Source organism: Emydura macquarii, unplaced genomic scaffold (genome assembly GCF_026122565.2).
Source record: "Emydura macquarii macquarii isolate MOO-44397 ecotype Brisbane River unplaced genomic scaffold, CSIRO-AGI_Emac_v2 contig_2207, whole genome shotgun sequence".
Lineage (NCBI taxonomy): Eukaryota > Metazoa > Chordata > Testudines > Chelidae > Emydura > Emydura macquarii.
In genome coordinates, this window is record NW_027132344.1 from 281,095 (window position 1) to 306,840 (window position 25,746).

A 25,746-nucleotide genomic window follows, 5' to 3' on the forward strand; every position below is an offset into this window, starting at 1 on the left:
AGACAGGTTCAAAGACTGAAATAAGCATTAAAAGCAAAAAGCACTTATGCTGGTATAAGTGTCTACAATAAGGCTTAGACATGTCACAAAAAAATCCACCACCCTAACAGGCACTGCTATGCTGGTAAAAGTTTCTAATATAGACCTGGCATGCTCGTCCATACTGAGAAATGCAAATGTCCATTTCAGATTTGCATACCATAACAAAGCAGCAATAAAAGGATTTTCAGCAGTGTAGGGGAATGTCTAACTAATCAGCTTTCCATGGGAATTCTATTTTATTAGTCCTAGCTTTTGTAAAATAACTCTTTTGCCAAGATTTAAATCTGGAACCAAATTAAACCCCAGACTGAAAAAAGCTGAATAAATTCCCCATAGCCTTAACATTCTTTTAAAAGGTTTATACAGTACATTAGTAATGAACACTGCAAAATCCCAGCGCCCAGAACCAAAGGGTCATTTAAGGTATGAGTTATAGGCAAACTTGAAGTGTATTTTAGTTTGGCATTTCTGGTAAGAGCTTAACACAAGGGGGCAGATCCTCAACTATGGCAATTTATAGCGGTTAATCCACTCTGAACTTTCTCCCCTCCCAAACAGAGGTTTCTGTACATTTTCTTGTAAGAGCCTGGTGCAGTGTTACTGTGCTTTCTGTGAACTAGGTCACAATGCAGTAGAAATGGAAGCAGCACTTGAACCATTTTTTCCCTCAAGGGAGAGTTTGTATTATCAAATTCACAACTTACTATATAATTTACTGTCTTCAGAACTCTAAAAACACAGTCCTGGTATTAAGGTAAAATAATTCCCAGTTACAGGGTGGGGAAGCAGAGCACTTTAAAAAACATCACCTAGAAAGTTGTGCTAGAAATCTGAAGTGTACAATGCTACCCTTGCAAACACTGAGTTTTTGCAATGGTAGATTATTTGTCCAAGTATTGTCCGTAACTTTTTAACATCTCCTTGGTGCCAGAAAAAGCACCTACAACTGACAACACAGTGGCACCTTCAAACTGGAAAATAAACCACTCCATACTGGAGGGCCATAGTTGTCCATATTGCACTGTTACATCCTTGTGGGAAATAAAGTCATTGTGTCCACCTGTTTTAGCTGATTGAAATTTGTTCTGCTATGTAGAACTGTACAGTAGTTAGCATAAACTAAGTTCTGGAAGGATGTCGAATGAGTTCTCTTCAGGGATGAATTTTCTTCTCAGTCCTTGGCTGTACATTAACGCATCCTTCCAACATCTGCAATTTAAGGTATGGGGGGTGGAGGAAAGAGTAATACTGCATTAGAATATTTTTCTGCAATTATTAGCTTCAGTATTCTCACAATAGAAGGCATGTTAAGAGAACAGTGTGAACTTGTAACCTTGTAGTTCATAAACTCACTATTGTAATCACATTAAATAAAAATAAATTGTCAGTAAAACAGACATATAAAAAAATTTTAAATGAGGATGGCAGAAAAGAAGAAATCAAGTCATTAAAAATACTGGGAAAGCTAACTGTATGCTCTGGAAATAAAAGCAGAAAAACTTTAGTTGGTGCGTGCATACTTCCATATTGACAAACTTTTTCCAATTACATACAGTAGATGTATTTAGCTATACAATCGGTTTCAGTAATAACCCAGGTGCTCAAACTAGTTTGTTTAAACATACAAGACTGCAGTCGCTCATCCCCTTTCAAAGATCTAACAGCAACACAATGCCCTTCAGGGGAGCACTAAGATATTATTTTAACAAAATGTAGACCAGGAGGAGTATGAACACCTAACAAAATACACCTATCGTAAATGGACAAAACACTGATATATTTACCTGTACTTTAATCATTTACATTTATTAATTTGCCAACAGGCCTTGCACTCATTGCCAAATAGCAAGTACTTTATAGGCTAAGTAAATAGAGAATTAAATGTTGTCCTGTGAAACTGAAGTTATTACCTGGCAGTGTTAAGCATCAGTGATGGAAAAACCAATTGTATGTAAACATTGTATACAATGTGTAAATATTATAACCCTGATTTGGTCCCAAAACTTAAGTATATCCATGCTGAAGTAGTGCTACTAATTTTACTAATATTTATGGTTTGATAATGTGTTGGTAAAGTTCTCATGAATGCAAAACTCGGTGGGTCTGGAATATGCACATTTAACTAAATTAGTGCAGAATCTCTATTAATATTAGTTATTTTTAGTGGAGTGGACTGACTTGAGAAAGGCCTGACTTACTATATCCAATAAATGTTACTAAAAAGCAATCAAATTTACAACATAAACATATGCTGCTGGATTATGTTAAAAATTGAGAAGGGTATTTACTGAACTGGCTGCTTTGTCATTGATTAATTGGAAAAAGTCTACTCTGTGTACTTAGTATTGTTTAGCAGGATTTACACCGCAAATGGCAGGCAGGCAGACAGCCAGACATACTTCAATGGATAACTTTTCATGGACTATTTCATAAAGGCACAGTCAAACCCATTTTAGGTCAGATTAGCATAATCATTAGACAACTAAAATTCAAATGACTGCATACTTAAAGTTAGAACTTTCTATTCCCTTCCCCACCCACCTCCAAAGACAAAGGGTACTTTAAAACTTAGCTTGAATAAAGTATATGACAGCAGGAACCGTTAGCACAAGATGCATTCTTCCAGTGGGCAAACATTGCTGCACGTGTAAGGCAGTGAGGTCTTGCACCATTCATGAACTCCTGTATGTGTACTCCTATTATTCATTAAGAGAAGTTTTATCAAACAAAAAGGTTGTTCTGAGTCTCACTAAATATGGATATTAACCTTTCAATTTGGCTTTTGTTATAGATGTTCTCTGTATGGGACACTTTACATCCACTGGAAAGTAATTCTCAAAATTAGTTAGCAGAGATACTGTACGAGCCATCCCTTTTTTGCCATCAAACAGGATGCCCATATAGCATTGCAGAGCCACTGCTAGTGGCTAGTCTTGGCTAGTCTCTGATGTAAAGCTCTGTAATAAAGTAGCTTTACTTTGGAAGCTGACTTCCCTTTTCCACTCTTTCTGTCCTTGAGCACTGAAGAAAAACTAGACTCGTGCACAAAGCTGCTGCTGCTGCATTAACGTTCTTGAGAGCCACTGCTAAGTATTGAGTTGCTATAAATACTCATTTGTAATAACTCTCATTTTAGTCCAGTGCATGTGAAGCTACTAAATGAAACTTGTGGTTTGATAGGTTTTGACTTGCTGTAACATTATGTCATTCTTTACTATAGCCTTACAATGAAAATTGGTCTTTTCAAATCTAAACTTCCTTTAATTTTGTCATACGTCTTGTCCAATTTTGCACTGTAAGAATGCACGGCTCAGGAATAAACGGTTTAGTTTTTCACTTGGGGCTTGAAATCTTTATGCTCGGTGAAATAAATGGCAACACTCCTACTGACTTAAATGGTGCAGAATCAGCATCTCATAGCTCAGTACCTTCCACGCTGGGCATGATGCCTCCAAATTTTGCCCAAAAGGACAACTTGGAATGAGCCAACAGCTCTCATGGGTTTTCTATAAAATGGAGCAAAACTGCAGTCAGCCTTGTCTAATTGTTTAAACAGAGCTGTGATCCATTGAGACTACAGGTTTGAACATGCAATGCTGCAGCTTCACTCAGAGAAAAAAATACTTCCTCCTGTGACTTGTAGTCTCAGAGCTGCACTTCTGCATTAAAGAGAAGGGTAGCTATAGGTCATATGCTAATCACTCCATGAACTGCATTAGGCCTGCTCGTTGCACTTGGGCCACCCTGGCCTATGGATGAGGGTTTTTTTAAATTGCTGGATTCTGAAAGGAATGGACTTTTGTATCTTCATACCTATAAAGATGTCCAAAGGACGTGGCATCAAAGTTGTTCATTTAACATTAAAATAGCTATGTTTAAACTGGCTTAAAGAAATGGTGGTTTTTAGCCACATGTAGTAAAGCATGTACCCTTTTGGACAGTAACAGCACTTATCGTAGCTCTCCCACAGCAACCTATCCATCCTTTTCACTGAGGTTGATCTTATAGTCAGAGAGGAAGAACTGTAGAAGTCTGAAAATGATATCCCGCTATCAAAATCCCCACCTTCGAGATGAGAACCTACCATGAGAGAGCAGGTATTTAGATAATGCCAGGGCTAGCAGGTTCTAGCTTTTGCAGGATAGGTAGGGGCAGGGAGGGCATAGAAGTAAATGGTCTGGCAGTTCTTATTCAGGCGGCAATACTTCGTTTTAATCAGTGCAAAGATGTAGCTTAATGAAGATTATTAGAAACTGCAGAAGGGGTCCTACTCCAATGAACGTATGACTGAATCCATCGTGTTGAAAAACTATGACTTTGTGTTACTTGTATAAGTAGAGAATCTATGCTAAGGAGGTGCAAAAATTGACCGCATCACATCATTTAACATGGCTACTTCCAGAAGCCATATATAATCCAGATAAATTGACCTTGTGGCTCTCTTATTCTCCAATGCCTTTAATAATAAAGGAACACAGGATGCCTTTTACAACAAAGACTTGAGAACTTTCTTCTCACAAGTTCTTCGTGGGGGATTGAGGACCAGCTTCAGAGGGCTTTCTCCCTCTTCAGACACTACATTTTCAGTACACTAATATCCACTGGTTAACTAGTTCCAATAGAAGATGAATGCCAGTCATTCTGTGGACAGTGGCAAAGAACGTAAGCAGTCTTCAGTGGAAGCCTTAAGTTTGTATCAAGTAGAGTCATTTTTGCTGCAGGGGAGGGCAACATTTGTTTTGGACTTAGAATACAATAGTCTCAAGGAAGTTGTAGTTTGTTCATCTATTTCCCTAACCTTTTCCCCCAAGAGTCTAGAACATTCTGGATAACTACTATTTTAACCCTTGCTGAACTGGTTTATCGTCTTTACTCTGAAAAGGGGGTTACAGCAATACACTTGAAGTAACAAAATAACCAGTGTGTGTTCAGGATCAGGCTTGAAGAGAAATTTTCTCCAAGACTTAAGTCTTTATTATAAAACTTCAGATCTCATTATGATTTGTGTGTGTTGTGATGGTTTGCGAACATGATTTAAAACCAAAAACCAAATAAACGAACAAGGTTTGTGTTCTGGTTCACTATTAACTTGAAGATATAAATAAAATTGAATACAAACATTGATTCTACTGTTTTTAATTTTAACAACCTTATTGAAACAGAATGAGTCTCCTGTGGAATGAGGAATAGAACGTTTAAAATTGCTCTTTGTTTCACAGAAATCTCATACTGTAGTAGGTAGGTTGAAGGGGAGCATATGCTCTGAATTCAATGTGTAGATATGTAAAACTAGTGCACAAGTTGGGAAAAAGTTACTGTTTTTGTCTACATACATGCGCACGCACACACATGCGCACAGCTTGCTATTCTTTCAGCCGAATATTTAAAAAACAAACAAAACTTAAACAAGCCATCTAAAGCACTAAGCAGAGACCACTGCAACTTTAAATAAACACTGCCCAGGTCATCAGAACCCCTCCTCTCACAACTTTATCAGCTTTATTGCCAGCCCTGTCCAAACTTCATACTAAATGAGGGAGGAGGCCTTGTAGTTCCTACAGTGGCTCTTAGCCAAATGGTCAGGGATGCAACCCCATGCTCTGGATGTCTCTAAAACTGACTGCTAGAAGCTGGGACTGATCACTCTGTAATTGCTCTGTTCTGTTCATTCCCTCTGAAGCATCTGGTACTAGTCACTGTCTGAAGACAAAATACTGGTTTAGAGGGACCATTGGTCTGACCTAATATGGCCATTCTCATGTTCTAATTCACTGTGCACCATCCACAATGCACAACGGTTTCCTGAGTTACAATGGTAACTCCACTGCCTTTAATAGTTGCTCTTGGTTTATATTTGAAATTGCAAACAAAATTGGATCACGCATGAGGCAGGGATCCTGTCCAACCTGGACAAGGAATGAGGCAGGCGTGCTGCATCATAACTGTAATCTAAGATCATGTAATTAAAGACCGCACTGTGATACATACAAGGGAGTACAGTTGAAGTTGTGCATATAATATCAGCTTTTCTATTCCTGGCTTTCGAGTGCTTCGCTTTGCAAAGTAACCTAACGTTATCTTTCCATCGGGTTTGAGGAACACTTTCACTATCTGCTTACACACCACAAGAATGCCAACACCATCTTCTTGAAACCATTATGTTCTATGCATGAATTGGCAATGGCTCCCGGGCTTCCATAGCTTCATGCAGAGAAATCAGCAGTGGAAGGAAGCGCGTCTGTAAAGGGTGTGCAGAAACTCTGGGGCAGGCAGTAACCAGCCCTTACATATTTCACTGCACAATCGTTCATAAGAAGTAACCAATAAGCAGTTGTCTGGCATTTGTTGCACATTAACTTCATAGTGCTGCCAGGGGTGCAGTACAGGAGGTTACTTGCTGCACCTGAGTTACTGCACAGAAAATACACAAGTTCACTACATTTTCCCCATTCATGTATTTAGCCACACACACACACACACGCAGTGCAGCACACTTCACTCAGAATATTTGGAGGTAGTTAAAGGCAGCACACACATGCCAGCTATGATTGTCAAACCCTACTTCTGCTAATTTTTTTTTTTTTTTAAACCAGAACACTTACGGTAACACCTATGCTTCAAGATGGTGATTCCCAGCTTGGGAAATGTACACACACTAGCTCCGATTGAGTTAGTGTGCTAAAAATAGATTGTAGCCTCACAGGAGTGAGTAGCAGGGCGGGCGAGACACCCCAATGATGTACCCCCAATACACTGGGCACATACTTAGGAAGAGGGAGGCTAGCCCCTCCCGCCACTCACTCCACCACAGCTACACAGCTGTTTTTAGCATGCGAGGTTGATCAGGGCATTTGTACATCTGCACAAGGTGGGAATTATACCCCTGACTTGAAGTATAGACATGCTCTAACAGGCACCCTCTCTTCCCTTTAATGGCACTCACTTTATACCACCCCCTACTTCAGCACTAGACTTTTTCTAGAATAGCATTGCAAGTTTTCCATGAGAAGAGCAAGACTACAGCTAAACCATTTTTTTTGCTCCAGCTTTCCAAAATGAAAAAGAAAATAAAAATCATGCTTGATCATTGCACATACACGAAAGGTGAATGTTTCAGGAAGTTATATAAGGGGGGTTATAATACAGATGTTTAAGCAACTTCAGCTATTCATGGTAGCATTCCATCTATAATGCAGGTACCATACAATGAAAGCTGGTCTATACCGAAAACTTTTGATAGTATAGCTATGTTAGACGTGTGACCTCTCCCCTCACCCCCCCGTTCCCTACCCCCAAATCTGACTGACACAGCTATGCCAGCAAAAGCTCTGGTGTAGATGCAGTTAAACCAGCAAAAAAGTCACTTTGCTGGTACTCCTTATTTAGTTTTGAGTGCAAGCATAAGACATAGTGATAAGAATTCTATTGCCAGTATACGCTGTGTCTCCGCTATGAGAATTTGCCAGTGTAGCTGTACCAGCAAACATTTTCTACTGTAGACAAAGCTTAAAATTAAAGCTTCTCTCAGGCAATGTTCAGATACTCAGAGCTATTAACTTGCTTCATGATTCAGCCAAACTGGTGTAAAGGTGCTAAGTAAAGTAAAAGGGCAGTAAAACAATAAGAGTTATTTTAAGTGGAATGCACATCAAACCCAAGTTCAGTTTTTACACAGGTAAAACTCGCTCCCTGAGATGTACACAGGGAATTTTGCTTGAGGAAATTCAGAGTTAAGGTTAAACTTAAGAAATCGAAATGTGTTAACTATGCATTTTCATATCTGAAGATACCCAGACAACCTTAATGTCACCCTGTGACATCATTGGGAGGAAGAGGCGGAATGAATGTCTTTATGTGAGTTTAATCTGGGATGGCAAACCATTATATACTAAAACATGGTTATTGCATAGTGTCACTACAGGCAGAGTTAAGGGTAATTGTGTACCTTAGCATATTTGGATTTCTTTTTAAGTTTAACTTAAACCAAAACATTCCATGGGTGTTTGTAATGCTTGTTTTTGGAATAATTATAATATTCCTGTAAAGTTTTTACACTTAACTGGTATGAACGCAACCATAACTGCAGTCAACTTCAATTTTCCTGGAAATTAAGATAGTATCTTCCATGGAAGAGCAGTTAAGAACCCATGCATCTGTGCTTATTGAAAAGCTGTCTTAGGACAGGATCTCTGCTTTTTCCATATCCAGAGTTTGACATGGCAGTACAAGATCAAATGTTTACATTGGTTAACCGTACTTATTAACAGAAAATTATTCTAGCTGCTTCATAATACAAGACTAAATAAAGACCTAAGGCAGCCAGGACCCTGCTTGCTTGGACATTGTTTCCAACAGAAAAGATTATGAAATAGATTTTCTTTTACTGCAAGTACAGCCCAGCTATTCAAAACCATGGGCCATTTGCCTATACAGCTGTGACGTCACCTATCCAGTTCCTCAACCAGTGAGTGGGTTGGGCAATGTTTGCAAAAACATCTGTCTCAAAATCCTCAGTCATTCAAGAATGTTCCCACGGTGGCTTCCATAGTGTTTTACTCCTAAAAGCAGAACTCATCATCGTAGGAATTTCTGAGAGAGTTAGATACAGGCATGATGGAACATGCTGGAATAACTCCAAGCAAACTGAACTCCAGTTTCAGAGTAAGCCCAGCCTGCTGACAGTCTTAAAATGGCTTATTGCTAATTATACACTAGTTTAGCACTTCCATCCTAAAACAAGAGCGTTATATATTATGGAAAATCAATAGCAGCCTAGTGTCTGTTTGACAGTACAAAAATAGCAGAGGCTTTGTGGCTCTACAGCTACTGAAGCAGATCTAGACCACAAAGACTCAATCTACTGTGTCAGCAATAGAGACTGTGAATGGTGTCATCTTTAATCTAACCACAATTGCTTCAATTTCAAGCTCTTGGAGGAGAATTTTGACTAATGCAAATATTACTTGTATTTTAATCAAGGAGTTTATTGGAAGACAACTTCAAATTAACAAGTTTATGATCCAAAATGAAACCTATGACTGTGAAGAGTCCCTGCTTATTGTGAAGTACAATAAGCATCTTGCATATATTTGACCTGAAAGCAGTCCTAAGTCACGTGTCCATTTTGTAGAAGTTTTCATCTTTGTTAAATTAAAGACACAGAGAGAAAGACACAGAGCTGGCGCTAGGCATAAACAGACTAAGCAATTGCTTAAGGTCCCGAGCAGTTCAAGAGGGCCCCCCCTCTTTGCTTTTTATTATGTGTTGTGGGGGGACTCCCAAAAACATTCCTTCTTAGGGCCCCCAACTGGCTAGCACTGCCTCGGTCTTTGTGAACCAGCCAAAACCAGCTTTAAACATGAATGTCAGTCTTGTAGCAAACATCTCTTGTCAGAGATGAAATTGGGTCACACAAACCCTTAACATACTTATCTAGTTATCTGAGGAACTGATGTTAAGACAGTTCTTATTTTAACATAATCGCTTTCCAAAGCTTAAGTTTCATGAAATACTATACTGGTGTAGTAAATGACTGAACTATATTGAATTAAATGCTGTGTCAAAACCGGAATCGAAATATTGAATGAGACTTTGTTAAAATTAAGGCCTTCAAATCAGAGGAGATGCTAATAATATTGTTTTCCAGTTATATCATAATACAATATTGCCCCCTAGAAGGATACACCTTAGTTACTCCTGATCGTACATGTCACATCACACGTAGTTACATACTTTTAAATAGTTCAGACTCAGCTTCTGAAAAGGAGAGTTCACTCAAGTCATGCCTCTCAAAGCAGCAGCTGTATCTGTTGGGGAGAGTGAAAGAAGAATCCCAGCTCTTCTAATTAAGCTATACAGCAGTTTCTTCTTCACTTAAGTTTTAATTAACAAATGTGACTAGCAACGTTTACTAGGGTTGGTATTTAAAATGTTATAGGGGGAAGCCTTTAGAGGCTCAACTCTGTTTCTCGTATGTGTAAATTGATAGAAGGCATCTTATTTGTCAGAAATACATATACAATAGTATTACATACAAACTACATGAAAAGAACATTTAAGGTTTCAAAGTTTGGATATACCAGAAATAAGGTTGCCTCTGTAACATTCATGTGCTCCCTTTGTGCATGTGTCTTTAATTACATAATCACATACCATTTTTCCTTCACAGGACGCCTGCCTCAGTAAGTACACAGGATGGACAGTGCACACTTAATGAGCAACTAGTTGTTTGATATTTTATCTTCTCCTTATTGTTCAATATGTAGCTATAGGCTTTATTTACTGCACACTATTTACATCCTGCCCTGAAAATACAATTATTAATTTCCTTGTGGGCTTTTCTATGATGCTTATCACTATAGTATCCGAATGACTCACACACTTTATCAATCTATCTTCACAAACCCCTGTTGAGACGAGGGGCTGGCAGTCATTCCCATTTTATAGACTGGGAGTGGACACACAGAAAGATGAATGTCAAAGAGCATATATTTATTGTGGGTGCCCAGTTTGAAATGACTAAGGGCCAGATTTTTCAGAATAATTACCAAGATACAGTGCTTTATATACTCAAGCACGGCTCCCATTGAGTTCAGTTGCAGCTCTAAGTGCTCAGCACGTCTGCAAATCAGACACCAGAGTCTCAAGCTGGACACCCACAAAATTAATACCACTTCATTAGTGACTAGCTGTGAAACCTTTGGTTTAGGTGACTTGCCCAATATTACACAGTAACTCTGTGACAGAGGCATGGATAAAATCCAGTTCTCCAGGACAGCATTCAATTGCCATTAACCAAGAGCCCATCCTTCTCTTCCTGCAATCCCCTACCTCATTCACTACACACCTTTCACCTTCTTCAACAAGGGGTACAAGCAGGGGTACTACAGCCACCAGTCTCCTTCACCACACAACCCTGATTCATCTCCAGAGCAGGTCCAATATATGCACTGAATGAGGGAGGGAGCTTATGGAAAAAATCTAGCATGTGGTTATGTAATTAAAGACTGTATGACAGTACATACAAAGAAAGAGGCTGAGTTAAGATTGCACAGACAATCTTACTTTTGGCATTTTCTAACTTTTCAGTGCTTGACTTTGCAACTTGAATAATGTTCTTTTAATGTAATTTGTGTCCAGTGCTATTATATACACACATTTTGAAAAACAATTGATACTTTATCAATTTACACACATGCTCTCCCCACAAAGAAATATACTGGAGCTTCTTCAGTTTTGTACCCTTTTAAAAAGCAAAAAGCTGTCTACAGTACAAGTCACATTAACCTAGTTTTTTAAAATGCCAACTGAAAAAAAGAGACATTCCATCACGTGGCATCATAGAGACACCCACCTGTGTGGTTCATCAAGAAGACTGGGACCTTTATCTCCACCACACAGACCCTGCCACTTAAGCTAACAGAGTAACTGATAGCCGTAATAGGTATGTAGACCAGCACTAGAAGGGGGAAGAGACACAGTTTGCCAGTGGGTTTCATAGATATTTGCTAACAGCGGAGAAATGATGAAATTCAGAAATCTCTGGTTCCATTCCAGGCTCCGAAGGGGAGTATGTTCTAGTGGGCAGAAAGATCTGCCCATTTCCCTCAAGACTGACCCCTTGTGCCCCATCCCCTCCAACCTGTCACAGTCCTGTCTCTTCCGCACTCTTGGCTCCCAGGCTCCATACCATTTTCCTTACCTACTCAGGCACAGTCTGCACTCCTCAGGCTTCAATCTTGCCCCAGTCTACTTGCCCAGCCAGTCCTAGTCTCCAGTGCTAGGCTTGCAGTCTGTCCCCCAGTCTCTCACACACCTGCCCCAACTCCTTGTCTCGAACTCTTGCCCATCCAGTCTGAGTTCCCTGCTCCTCAAGCTTCTTGTCTAATCTCAGTGTCCCCTCTGACCTCAACCCTGGTTCCTTGTCCCAGTTTCTTTTCCCAGCCAACTCCAGCTCCTCCCTACATTCCTCGCTTGGAACATTTCAGCCCAAATGGTTGACGTTTGACAAAGCTATAAGCAGCTGAAAACAGGGTCTTATAAGAGGAAGTGTCCGGCAACCTTAATAATAAGATGTGCTATTAACTCTATCTATAACATCATCCTCATTTCAGTCAAGTGATGCAAGATAAACCTGACTGTGAAGGATCAGACCTCAGTAAGTTGGTAATGTAGGTCACTGTTACAGCTTAACACATCAGTATTGACAGCTTAGAGTTTCTTGGCACTAAATACCATAGACACACACTCAATACTGGAAGTTATTCAGGCTTTGGCCTGTTGGAGCCAAGGCTGCCAGACTGTATCCCTCTAAAACAAAAGTGATGGATCTCCCACTCATAAAAAACATTACATTGAGGGGTTTGGGATTGATTAAAAAGGCTATCAATTTAAACTGCACATTAAATGATCCAGGTCAAGAGGATATCAGACTGGAAGAGCGAGGACTAACACAAGTAGGATCCTGAAAATGTCTCTGTCAAGTCAAATCCTTCACCGACAGCCTTGTTCTCTTCCTGTTTCCTTCTCCAAAATGGTTGGGTTCTGTCAATTTAATCCAAGTGGGCAAATCAACATTTAATACAGCATTACAGCACGATTCTATTCTGAAAAATGATGATGGGTATGTCTACACAGGGATAAAAGACCTGCAGCACAGGGGGCCACTGACTTGGGTTTGCAGGGCTAAAAACTGCTATGCAGGCATTCGGGCTCAGCCTGGAGCTCTGGGATCCTCCATCCTCTCAAGGGCCAAGAGATTGGGCCCTAGCCCAAATGTCTGCAGAGCAATTTTTCAACCCAGAGCCTGAGCCCCGCAAGCTGAAGTCAGCGGATTCACACCAACCCAGGGCTTTTTATCATTGGCAGGCATACCCTATTTCAAAATAGCACATGCTATACTTACAGTCCCTATCAGCCAGCTTTAGTGCCCAGTTTTTAATTATTTATATTCTTGTTAGGCTACAGAGCCAATGCATCTGAGAACATACTCTGTTTATTCTTGAGCATAATTCTTTTCCCCTTCTGAAATACAGTTCCATTGCAACTGGGTAAACAGTTTAAGGCAACAGGTTTGCATATTTGTCTGAGGGAATAATTTGGCCTGCTGAAATTTTTAGTGTTGATATCTGAGAAAAGGAAATGACAGTTTGACTCCAGACCTTATTTGCATTTGTGGGGCTGACAGGGGGAAAAAAATCTTTAACTGTACAGCGATCACATTAATATGAAAATCATTAAAAAAATAAGCAAGTCCATTGTCATTTAACCCTTTTCAGAGGAGACCATTATCATAAACTTGTACATCTTTGTATTTGTCAGGAAAAAAATACAAGTACTCGAACTACTAAAACGGTTTCTTCTGTACTTGAAATACACCAGCATATTGCATGAATTTTTACAAATACTACCTCAATATTGATCTATGTAGTGCCACATTAAAACAAAATAATCTGAGCAGTAAATATTGCTGTCATTGGACTTTCATAATTTATTCAAATTCATATCAGTACAGCAGTACCCTGGATTGTCAATTTAAATAAGCAGATGTATTGACTGTGTTAATGTGTATGAATCATAGTCTAAGCTCTGAAGTCCAGATTTGGAGTAAATAAGCATAATGTAATATTTTACGAAGAGCTATACTGCTAGAGATCCTACATACCTCAAAGCAACTGCATGACAACTAGTTTTTAAATCAAATGATACAATTTATCCTTTGAAACATTTATCAGCTTTGTTCTTGTTTTCCCATTAAATTGTATATATAAGCTGTTAACTCATTACATACGATGCAATGCAAGTATATTGTTCCAAATCTCAGTTTAAACTACTAAAATCCCATGATTTTGGAACTGATCTAGCCCTTTTAGGCCTGTGGCGTTTAGGTCAGCTATGAAATGTGTTTGCGTAACTGATGGTGCTGCCCTCCATCTTAACGATCAAATGTACTTTTTGTATGACCACACCATTCATTAGAATTAGGATGTTGCTTTTAAAAAAAAAAACCTATCTGTATTAGGCAGAGCGACAGCTAAAATGCTGTAAAACAAAGTGTCTGAGCAGTAATTTCCACTGTTCTCAGAAAGCAATGTAACCGTAGCTTTCCACCATCTCACTTTCAGCAAGATCTGCTTCTGCTTAACTCTATAGCTGTCAGATGCTAAAACTGTACCGCACTAGTCCTTATTTAAGCTTTGTTCTTAATCCTCTGAATGTGAGTAGATAAATAGCAATATTCTTTGTTAGCTGACACTGTATTTTTGTGCTCCACACTCAAGAGGTAGGTTTCCAAACCGAGCAGGGTATGTTGCAAACAGGCTGAAAGATGCTTAGGGACATCATACTAAGGGTCCTAAATGCCTACATTATTTTTGAAAATGAGAGGTCAGTTAGGCAACACTGAGTGAAGCAATGCCCAAATACCTTTAAAAATCTGGACTTCGAAGGTGCACAAGTTTTATTGTCTTTGAATGTGACTTGTGCTCTTAAGACCTAGATGGTTTTGAAAATCTCCCTTTAAGGTTCTGAGCTCTGCTAACTTTCTTCAGTTATCTGTATTGCTTTCTAGTGGATTTAGTTTGTTGTTTTTTTAAATGTAATTACTCTAAAGGCGGAATGCTAATATGGTTTGTAGTTACGCTGCAGATATCTTGCAGGACAGACTCTTTCACAGTGGAGAAAAAAACTACAAAAAGAATACATACACTGTATCTAAGTGTTTAAGGGAGGGAAATACATTTAAACTGATCACTAATAAAATAAGGAGAAATGGTGTTAATGAACAAATTCAGTTGAGGATGTAGGAAGGCTTTTGATAGTAAGGACAAGTCAGATCCTTGAAGAATTTATATATGCCAAACTCAGTAGGTGTTTGAGGTGTTTGAGTGACTGCGGCTGTGCGGGCCCAGAGGTAGCACAACAGGAGGTATCAGGAAGGCAAGGTCGCAGCTGTTCGATCTCGCCCACCTCACCCAGAAGTGGCTGCAGCCGGAGATCCACCAACCATAGAAAATCCTAGAAATTCTCGTGATCGACCGGTACATGAGGGGATTACCATCAGACCTCCGCGCTTGGGTAGGGCAAAATGACCACTCGTCCTACGATGAGTTAGTTGCCCTAGTAGAATGACGGGTAATGGCCAGAGGCCTTTGCCGGCCAGCCAGAGAGGACTTGCCCCAGGGCAGATGACCGATCCCAGTTCCTGGAGCCCGGACCACCGAGAGCCCAGGGAAGACCAGGTGGAGGATGAGGGAGATGGAGGGCCCACCGGAGGCTACTAAGAGATGGGGCCACTTGGGCAGGGAAAACGGGGGCAGAACCCCTAGCCCAAAGGACAAAGCAGTACCCCGAGCTCCCTACTGGTGCTAGGCATGTGGGGAGTGGGGGTACATAGCAGTCCAATGTCCCAATGCAGAGGAGCCCATGCAGTGTAACCTGGGGCACTGGGCAGACTCGTGCAGCCTAATCCACCTTGTGGGGGTAGCATTAACCCCAAATAGATATACAAGCCCCGTAAAAGAAAACGGAGTCGAGACTCTGGCATTGGTGGACTCCGGGAACACCATCACCTTTATTTCAGGGAAATTTGTGAAGCATAGTCAACTGTTACAGGCCAAGTGCACGGGGGTGACGTGTGTCCATGGGGCGGTTAGTTATTACCCGACCGTCCCAGTGAATATTGAGGCACAGGAAGGGGTCACAAGGGTGACAGCGGGGGTGGTTCCCCAGCTCCTGTATCCCGTCCTCATAGGAAGAGGCTTCCCGGGGTTTGGAACTCTACTTCCCCAGGAGGGCTCAGAAGAAGGGGAGGGCCCTGAAACTACTAGACTAGCTCCCCTCGATAGACATCCCCCCGATATTCTCTGAGATCGCCCAGGATCTATTCCTGGCCCCTGTGGCGGGCCGAAAGACCAGGGCAGAGAGGAGGACCACGAAGGCTCTGCGTACCAGGATTTTGTCCCAGGGCATAAAACCCGCCTTGGTAGGTAGGCAGGCCCGGGCCGCAGTTAGAGAAGCTTCCCCGACAGAGGAAGGACCTGAAGCAGGCCCCGAGCCGGGTCTCCCCACCCCAGAGGAAAGGGCGGAGATGGGCCTACCAGAGCTGGGACAACTCGACCCGATACGAGAGAACTTCGGCCAAGATCAGGCCAAGGACCCAAGATATGACAATGCCCGAGCGGAAGTGGCAGAGATAGATGGGATGCCCGTAGAGGGAAAAACCCAGGGACCGGGGCCATACTTTATGATGAGGAGGGACTTGCTGTATCGGGTCACGGAGGTGAACGGAGAGAGGGTGCCACAACTCCTGGTGCCCCAGAAGCACCAACGGGCCGTGCTGAACTTGGCCCACAGCCACCTCTTTGGAGGACACTTAGGCATGGAAAAAACCCTGGCCCGGATGCTGAGGCAGTTCTTTTGACCCGGTGTACACAAAGAAGTTGGGCGCTATTGTGCGAGCTGCCCCGAGTGCCAGCTACGCAGTCCCCAGCCCCACTTCAGGGCCCCTTTTGTGCCCCTCCCCATCATTGAAGTCCCATTCGAGCGGATTGCCATGGATCTAGTGGGTCCCTTGGAAAAAACAACCCGGGGGCACCAATACATCCTTGTTGTCCTTGACTATGCCACCAGGTATCTGGAAGCCGTTCCCCTACGGAATACTACCTCTAAGGTGATTGCGACAGAGTTGGTGAGGATTTTTGCTCGGGTGGGGCTACCCAAGGAAATATTGACGGACCAGGGGACCCCATTTATGTCCAAACTGATGAGGGACTTATGCACTCTGCTACATGTACGGACCCTACGAACTTCCGTTTACCACTCTCAGACCAACGGCCTTGTGGAGAGGTTCACTAGGACTCTCAAGGCATGATAAGAAAGGTGGTGAGTCGAGATGGGAAAGACTGGGATGCCTTGCTGCCGTATCTCATGTTTGCCATCTGGGAGGTTCCCCAGGCCTCCACAGGGTTCGCCCCCTTTGAACTCCTGTATGGACGCCACCCTCGGGGCATCCTGGACATCGCCAGGGAAATTTGGGAGAGGGAGGGCACCCCAGGGCAAAATGTAATCGACTACGTGCTTCAGATGAGGGACCGAATAGCCCGAGTCACCCCCATTGTACGGGAACATTTAGAGAAAGCCCAGGGGGCCCAGTGCGTCTACTATAACCACCAAGCCGTGGTTCGGTGATTTCAGCCAGGAGACCAGGTGATGATACTGATACCCACTGCGGAAAGTAAGGTACTGGCCCAGTGGCAGGGGCCCTATGAAGTGATCGAGCCCGTGGGGGAAACCAACTATAAGGTACGACAACGGGGGCACCGCAAACAGGAGCAAGTCTACCATATCAACTTATTGAAGCCCTGGAAGGCCCAAAAAGTATATATGACCCTACCTCAGACAGTAGAACCACTTGAGCAAGTAAGAATATCCCCTGATCTAATGCCGAATCAAAAGGCCGAGATGTCAGAAATGGTAGAACGGAATCAAGATGTCTTTTCGACTAAGCCAGGTCGGACAACGAAGATTTTTCACCAAATCATCACAAGCCCTGGGGCCAGGGTCACGATGAGGCCCTACAGAGTTCCAGAGGCTAAGAGGAAGGAAATTAAGGCAGAGGTAGAAAAGATGTTGGAGCTAGGGGTCATAGAAGAATCTCATAGCCAGAGGGCTAGCCCAATCGTGCTGGTGCCTAAGCCTGACGGCACTACGCAGTTCTGCAATGACTTTTACTGACTGAACGAGGTTTCTCAGTTCGATGCATACCCCATGCCCCGTATAGATGAACTCGTGGTTCTTGTCCCTCCAGCCCTTCCGATTCACAATACAACACAGGGCTGGAAGTTGCCATGGAAATGCGGATGGCTTGTCCCGGGTTCACCGCATGACGTCCCATGTTGCCCAACCCGGTGGGATTGAGCAGGGGGGGAGGATGTGTGACAGGGCCAAACCTGATGGCTACAGGAGAGTAGTGGAGGGTATCTATATTAGCCCCAGAATGAGCAAATCCCTGTTCCCTGGATGATCCAGCTGGGGCTACTCCAGGGCAATTAGGCCAATTAGGCCAGCTGAGGCCAATCAAGGAGCTTGCCCCAGCAGTTAAAAGCCTCCCTGTCAGGCAGACGGGGGCAGCTGGAAGGGAATTAAGAGGAGGAGCGGAGCGGAGCGGAGCGGAGAGGAGAAGAGAAGAGCTTCTACAGTACTTGGAGCAAACACTGTTGCTACCACAACCCCAAAAGGTACCAGAGACAAAGGGGGTGCCCATCCGGGCACGGCCAAGGATCCAAGGCACACAGGCCTGAGGGAGAACCCCTCCCCACCCGGTTCCAGGAAGCGGACTGCGAGCAATGGGGCCAAGGACAGGCAACCCAGGGAAGGGAGTAAGTCACGGACTGAACAGTTTTGAGACTACTCCACACAGGGTCCTTGGGTCGGGGCCAGGGCGGGATCGAGGCCCCTCACTCCCCCCTACACCCCCCGCTCCCACACAGGCATATCGCCGGCATAGCCAAACAGGACGCAGGACCCACGAAAGGGCAGAACGGGCCACCCTCGCCACAGTGGTAACAGCTAATTTAGACCCATCATTTTATACGTATAGTTGGGATTATGTTTTCCAATGTGCATTACTCTGCATTTATCAACACTGAATTTCATCTGCCATTTTGTTGCCCTGTCACCCAGTTTTGTGAGATCCCTTTGCAACTCTTCACAGTCTGCTTTGGATTTAACTATCTTGAGTAGTTGTATATCATCTGCAAATTTTGCCAGCTCACTGTTAACCCCTTTTTCCAAATCATTTATGAATATGTTGAACAGCACTGGTCCCAGTACAGACACCCAGAGGAAATCACTATTTACCTCTCTCCATTCTGAAAACTGACCATTTATTCCTATCCTTTGCTTCCTATCTTTTAACAAGTTACTGATCTAAGAGAGGACATTCCCTATTCCCAGGGAGAGGTGAGAGTGCCCCCTGCTTCTCTGAAGGCAAACGGACCCCCAAGACCCACTTAACTGCTCCTACCCCCCCTCCTTCTTTAGCTCCCTCTCCCTCAGGATCCTTGTCCCAGGGACTGTTCCCCCTCGGTTGCTTCTCCCACACTCACTGCCCTCTCTCTCAGGGCACAGCTCTATGCACTCATCTCTCCCTTCCCTATGCTCCCACCACCACTGACTGACCCCTTCCTTGCCTGCCCCATCCCCAAAGACCCTGGGAACACAGCAGGCCAGCTGTAGCCATCCTGTGTGGCCAGGCTGTCATAGGCACTTGTTACTTCACCTGGGGTGACTGTCCTGGGTAGCAGAACATTACTATTGGTTAGGAGGATTGTCACTCTGTATCATCTCTGCTGCTGATTGGTGGAGGCAGACAACGGGCGGGATGGGTGAGCTAGTACAGTGGGGGAAACTGACCACATGTAAGAGCTCTACCTCGGCTTGGGACTTGCTCTGGGAGCAGACCTACAGTACAAAACTGGGGGGGCAGGTGCCCCTCCTTAAATGGCACCCCTGAAGGAGAGGAGGGGCTCAGCTGGAAGCCAGCTGCCCTGCTGCTTCCTCCCTTCCCAGACTGCAGGGCCACATGAAGATTTGAGGAGGGGGTGCCCCAACTTGCCCCCCCTTGTGCGTGCCCCGGAGTACATACATATGGAAAACATTTAGAGGGAGGTGACCTAACATGGTTATTAGTACTGTTCCTCTAACAAAAGGTAAAAATATCACTTAGGAACCAAATTCTGCTCTCACAAGTCTGTGCAACTGGATTGCAATAAGGCTGAACTAGAATACAGAAATGGCCTTTAGACTATAAAATAGGTCATTTCATTACAAAAAGATTTATATAGATATATTCACCACCTCAAGCACAAATTCAAAACATGCTTGACAAAATGAAATTAAATAATATCTCAAAAACATTTTTAGAGATTTAATCTGCCTAAGAAGCACATTTCTCTCACTAACACTAGTGTTAAGGTTTTATCTTCCCCTGCAGAAGTGTATTAAGTAATTTTTTCTGATGCAACATACCAGTCACCAAAACCTACAATGTAATTCAAATGCTCCTTCAGTAACAGCAGCTGTAAAACATTTCTTTTGAACTGCCTTTATTTTCAGCACTTTACATGTATAGTTTTATTCTTGATCCAGGATTATCCCCGATTTAAGTTCATGGTCTCATTTTATATCTGAGGGTTACATATAAATGTGACTATAACCCTGAATGCCCTTGCAGCTTTGTCTAAATGCCATCAAATTAAATAAAGGAAAAAAACAAATAAAATCTGAAACAATTTAAGGATCCACTTCTCTGAAATACAACTAAACTCTCCTCCCGAGTAAAAATAACCCTAGAATGTGAGTTCCAGGAAGTCCAATTGAAACCAGTATCTTAAAACTCAAACTGAATCCTGAAAATTTTAAACAAACTTAAGATTGGTTTGTCTTAAATATTGTTAGGAAATACTTGTTAATTGTTTCTGTGTGCAAATTTACCAGCTGAGAGGATGTTATTGTTGGGATAGGATGTGACTGACAGAATCCTGTGCACTGCAGCACCCTGTGTCAGGCAGGAAGTTAGAAAAGAAAAATGTTTTCTCAAATAGTGTAGAAAACCAAAGTCAAAATATCAAGTATTCACTTTTCATCCTCAGAAATCTTTACGGGGTGGCCAGAGGAACATGTTAGTCACAGTAGATATGACTTAAACCAATTTTAAAAGTAGTCCTACATTAGGAATTTGCTAAAGACAATTTAAGAGTTCTGATTAAACAAACATCTTCACACTCCTTCAGGGCTCCTACATGGGGTGGGGAGGGGAAAGGGTATACTTTACCAGGGCCCTAGAGGGCCCAGCCCAAGCTGCAACCCCCATTACCATGAGGAAAAAAAATTTCATGGCTCATGAGATTGTATGTATGGGACGAGGGATTGTGGTATGTGTGGGAAGGGGCCTGTGTTACAAGTTTGTACTGGGACTGAAAAAATTATGCGCCCCTTGCTGTAGCTAAGTGCTTACTCCACTCCTGTCATCATCATCTCTACAGTACTAGAGTCAAATACAGGGAAGTGGAAATAGTTCCCCTCCCCATCCATTTCCCACATGCTGTATTAGCAGTGCTGTGTTATAATCCGCACAGAGAAAGATTATCTCCAGCCCAGTCAGTAGGTTATTGGGTTAGTGTGAATGGAAGCAAAGCCCTTCTCAGGTGGAGACACCTTTCTGCATTATAAACTTGCACCCCAAGCAGCTAAAAGATCTGTCTGTTAACTTAAGCCTTGAACTTATGTTCCATTCTAAGTTTTGTAAAGCCTGTTTTGTGTAAATATTCTTATGAAAATAGTTTAAATTCTACTTAACATTCATAGTCTTAAGGAATCATATTGAAAAAACAACCTTTAACCCCTTACATTAAAATTAAGATAAAAAATGAAGATATGACTTATTTAGGCTATGTATTTATTCTTTGCATTTCTCTTAATTGGAGCAATGAAAAGAACCAAAGGAATTATATTTTTCTATATGTTAGTTTCATACCATCTGGGCTTCAATATTTGGGTTTCACGACCAATGTTTAATAACTGCTCCCACTGAAACTTTAAAATTCTAGAAATATTGGCTAGCTTCAGGTTTTTAATAAGAGCCTGTTTTTGCAAAATGTAGGTGTAAGACTAAATTAGGGCTGACATCATCCCTTCAATGCACAATGCTCATAGGTGGTGCGTGAGTCTTTCTTTTGGGGAGGCTATGGAGCACCAGAAGCCCGCTAGAAGTGGGAGGGCCCACCAGCACCCGAACTGTGACCCTGCTGCCTGCAAGGCTTCACACACACTCCACCTCTTCCCCCCTGACCACCCAAGGCCCTGCCCTGGTTCCACTGTCCAGTGTAGCCTTATGCTCTGCCACAGGGCTCCTCACTGCCTCCCCATGCCCCCCCCCGGGGTGACAATGTCCCCTCCCACACTCCTTACTGCCCTGAACATCTCTCCCCTCAGGCTCCTTACTGCCTACTCCCTAGGGCTCCTTACTGCCTCACCATGCCGCCCAGGGCTCAGTCCCATCCTTTCCCCCCTTCATATCCCATGAGGCCCTGGGAGGAGAAGGGCAGAGGCCCATGCTGCAGCCAGGGGAGGCGCAGCAGCTGGGGGGCGCGGCTGCCCAATGTGCTCAGGTTAAGCCGGAGCTGGACCTCGACAGACAGAAGCCCCATGGCTGCCGTTTTCCCTTGCAGCGCAGAGGGCGGCGCAGCTCATTCAGTTCCCATCCCTGAGGGGCATCAGCCTCCAACTGAGCCAGGGAAGCTCTGCCTCCCCAGGTCAGCACCGAGGGGAGCAGGGCACTGGCCCTAGGCTGCGTTGGCAACCATACTGACACCGCCCTAGGGGCAGGCAGAGGGGGAAGACGGGGAGTGGGGGCAGGGCCTTGGGGGAAGAGGCGAAGTGGGGGCAGGGCCTCATGGTGGAGCATGGGTGGGCCCACGCCAGGCACCAGTGGCTCCACCCCATACTTCTAGGGAGCTTCTGGTGGTCCTGGCTGGTGCATCTCCAAAGGGAGGTGACCCGTGCTGCAGCTGGCATTTGACCCCTGAATGCCCAGCCTTTATTTTTTATTTTGGGGAGGCTAAGCCTCCCCAAGCCTCTTATACATGCCACCCCTGACAATGCTGTCTAATTCCAAAGAACCATACAGTGCAGGTGACTTATCAGTTTTCACTACCAATGACAAATGAAAAACAAGAAACGATTAATTGGGATAAGTTATTTTAAAGCCTCTTCAGTTTTAACTTAAGGTGCTACTTATACCAGAAGTAAGAAGAGTAATAGCTTGTTTTGACTGGGATTTCTAAATTGGCAGTGTGCCTTTAACATCAGACATGGTCCAATCACAAACCCAGCAATGGAGAGTGTCAAGAGGAAAGAGTGACTGCACCAATTCTTGGAGCATTTAGAACTAGGTTTGCTAAGGCCCTGGGGAACAGAGATTTATGTAGATGTGGGGAGGTACCCTGTAATGTCTTCCTACGTCCCAACTCCTTTGTTTGTAGTCTAGGGATGTCACCTTCCTAGCCCAGTTGCTGCATTTTTCTGACTGATATAATGTTGCAGAATGAGCTTTCTCTTAAAAAAAAGTGTCTAACTCTGTTGCAAAAATAACTTTCCAGTGATGGACAGAATTATTGCTCCTGGCCTGAAACAACAAGAAGAGTACTGTCCTTTATTAATCCCAACAGGGCACTAACTCAGAAGCCTAACGATGACAATTTTAAAGCCAGATATTCAGGTAATTTAGGCGTCATTTGAGTGTGCAATTAGTCCCACTTTTAGTGAAAGTCCCAAGGCCAGTACTGGGGAGTCGAGTCCAGTGTGGATGGCGAGTAATTTCATAGCACTGATCTTAATTAACATCTAACCCAGTTCTGAACATAGTGAGGGTGACACCCTCCTTAGGCCCGATGCACTAAGGACAAAACCCTAGCCTATTGACGTCAATGTTCAGTCTTTGAGGTGGAGGTGTAATTTCCATTTCAGAGAGCCAGACCTACACTCACTCTGACTGAACTAGGGCACTAAAACACAAGGGCACCAGGAGTGGCGGGAGCGAGGCAGATGGGCTCTTACTCCAGCAGTTAACCTACCCCACCACTTGTGTGACCACAGCTACACTTTCAGGTATGTCTACACAGCCAAGTAAAAACCCAGGGCTGGCCCATTCTAGCTGACGGAGGAGCTGTTTCACTGCTGTGTAGGTTTGCCAGAGAGATAGCTCTGGGACCCTTCCTCACTACAGGGGCCTAAAGCTGGGGCTGCAGCACAAGCCCAGACATTTACACAGCAATGAAACAGCCCAGGGAAACCAAGTCCTTTGGCATGGGCCAATGTCCAGTTGCTGTGTAGCCCTCATCGGTTTCCACACACTCATTCCATCAGCCCTAGCAAGGGCATTTCACCTCCTCCAGCCAAAAATTACATCCCGAACTGAGATACCTAGTGGCAAAATTCCCATTGACTTCAACTGGGGCAGGCTTCCCATCCCCAGCGCCAGGAGAGGCGTTCCCACCTGTCTGCCACCGCCCAGGATCTCCCCTCTCCCAATGGAAGGCTGTATATAATTGCCCGGGCCCTGCAGGGAGCTGGGAGTGGACGGGGATGCGGGAGAGGCGCTGTTACCTGCATGTCCCGTCCAGGGGGCGGCCGCTACCTGCGCTTCCTCTCCCCAGCTCCGCCGCCGGGCTCGGCGCTGGGCGGGTAGGACAGGAGGCTCATGGCTTCGCCGCAGGCGGCCTCCACCTGGCGCACCTGCTCCCGGCTGAGCCGCTCCCTCCAGGCGTGGATGGCTTCCCGCGCGTCCCGGGCGGAGATGAGGAAGGGCCGGTCGGAGGAGTAGGCGGCGCCGCGGGTCATGTTGAGCACGAAGCTCTCCATGGCGGGCGGCACGGGCAGGCCGGCGAAGCGCAGCAGGCGGCGCAGCTGGGCGCGGGGCTCGCGCACCAGGTCCTCGTAGCGCAGCTGGGTGTAGCGGCGGCGCAGCCAGGCCGGGGCGCGGCGGGAGAAGAGCAGGTCGCGGAGCCAGGCCTGGCAGATCACCTCCAGCGCGCCGCTCAGGAAGAACTCGGCCCGGTGCTGCTGCGCCTGCGGCGCCGGCCGACCCCCGCCACCCATGGGCAGGAACTGCCGGCGGGGGAGCCCCCGGGGCTCGGCGCGCTGCCGGCTCCGCAGCACCTGGATGCTCTCCCGCAGCAGCGCCTGCTTGGCCTTGAGGCGGGAGTTGTGCACGGCGCGGGGGTCGCGGAAGAGCTGGATCACCCGCAGGTTGAGGCCGGGCTCCCGCAGCAGCGGCAGCAGCGCGCCCAGCTCCAGCAGCCGGACGTCCTTGATGGCCACCACCGGGTACTTGCGGCACTCGGCCTCCAGCTCCTGCAGCCCCCGCGGCGGGCAGCTCCGCTCGCAGGCGGCGCCGTCGATCAGGCCGATCTGGTGGCGGGGCCCGGGCGCGGCCGGGCAGAGCGGCGCCGAGCAGATCACCTTGTTGGTCCGCCAGCCGAAGAGGGCGGCGGTGGTGAGGTTGTGGCCGCCGGCCGGGGCCAGCGGGTCGCGGGGGCCCGGCGGGGCGGCGTAGAGGCGCAGCACGGAGAAGTCGCAGCGGAAGAGCGAGCGGAGCATGTCGCGCAGGGCGCCCTGCAGGCTGAGCGCGTCGGCCGGGTACAGCGCCTGCCACAGGTGCCACATGGGCTCGTACAGGTAGAAGACGTCCGGGTGCTGGTTGAACAGCTCCCCCAGGAAGGAGGAGCCCGTGCGCCAGGTGGCGTGCAGGTAGATGTGCCGCTTGCCCTCGGCGGGCCCGCTCCCGTTACCCGCGCCCGCCGCCGCCGCCGGCTGCTCCTCCTCCTCGTCCTCCTCCCCCCAGCCCCACTCGCCCAGCGCCTCCTCTAGGCTGGGGCAGCGGGGCGGCCGCGGCGCCTCCTCGGCCCCGCGCCCCCTCCCTGCCCCGTAGTCCAGCACGTAGGGCAGCAGCAGCAGCAGCAGCAGCGTGTAGAGCACCAGCAGCAGGGCGAAGCGGCGGTGCTGCCAGCGCCAGCGCCGCCGGCCCTTCATCGCCCCACGCGGCCTCTGCAGCCGAGCCGCTGCCCCGCCCTGGCCGCCCCGGACTTGGGCTCTGGCTGAGCCGGCCGCTGCCGCCGCCGCCGCCGCAGGGAGGGTGACTCCTGC

General features: G+C 45.4%; 1 protein-coding gene across 2 annotated transcripts; it reads right to left on the reverse strand.

Moving 5' to 3' along the window:
- Positions 1-131: 131 nt before the first annotated feature.
- On the reverse strand, positions 132-25,746 carry CHST7 (carbohydrate sulfotransferase 7). 2 transcript variants are annotated; one of them, XM_067559961.1, is made up of 2 exons: positions 24,208-25,746; positions 132-1,251 (listed from the first exon to the last, which is right to left on the reverse strand). In XM_067559961.1, exon 1 carries the CDS (start codon positions 25,630-25,632, stop codon positions 24,235-24,237), a length of 1,398 nt encoding a protein of 465 aa, XP_067416062.1. In that variant the 5' UTR covers positions 25,633-25,746; the 3' UTR covers positions 132-1,251; positions 24,208-24,234. The 2 variants fall into 2 exon arrangements, with proteins under 2 accessions (XP_067416062.1, XP_067416063.1); XM_067559962.1 differs by lacking the exon at positions 132-1,251 and adding an exon at positions 4,649-4,757.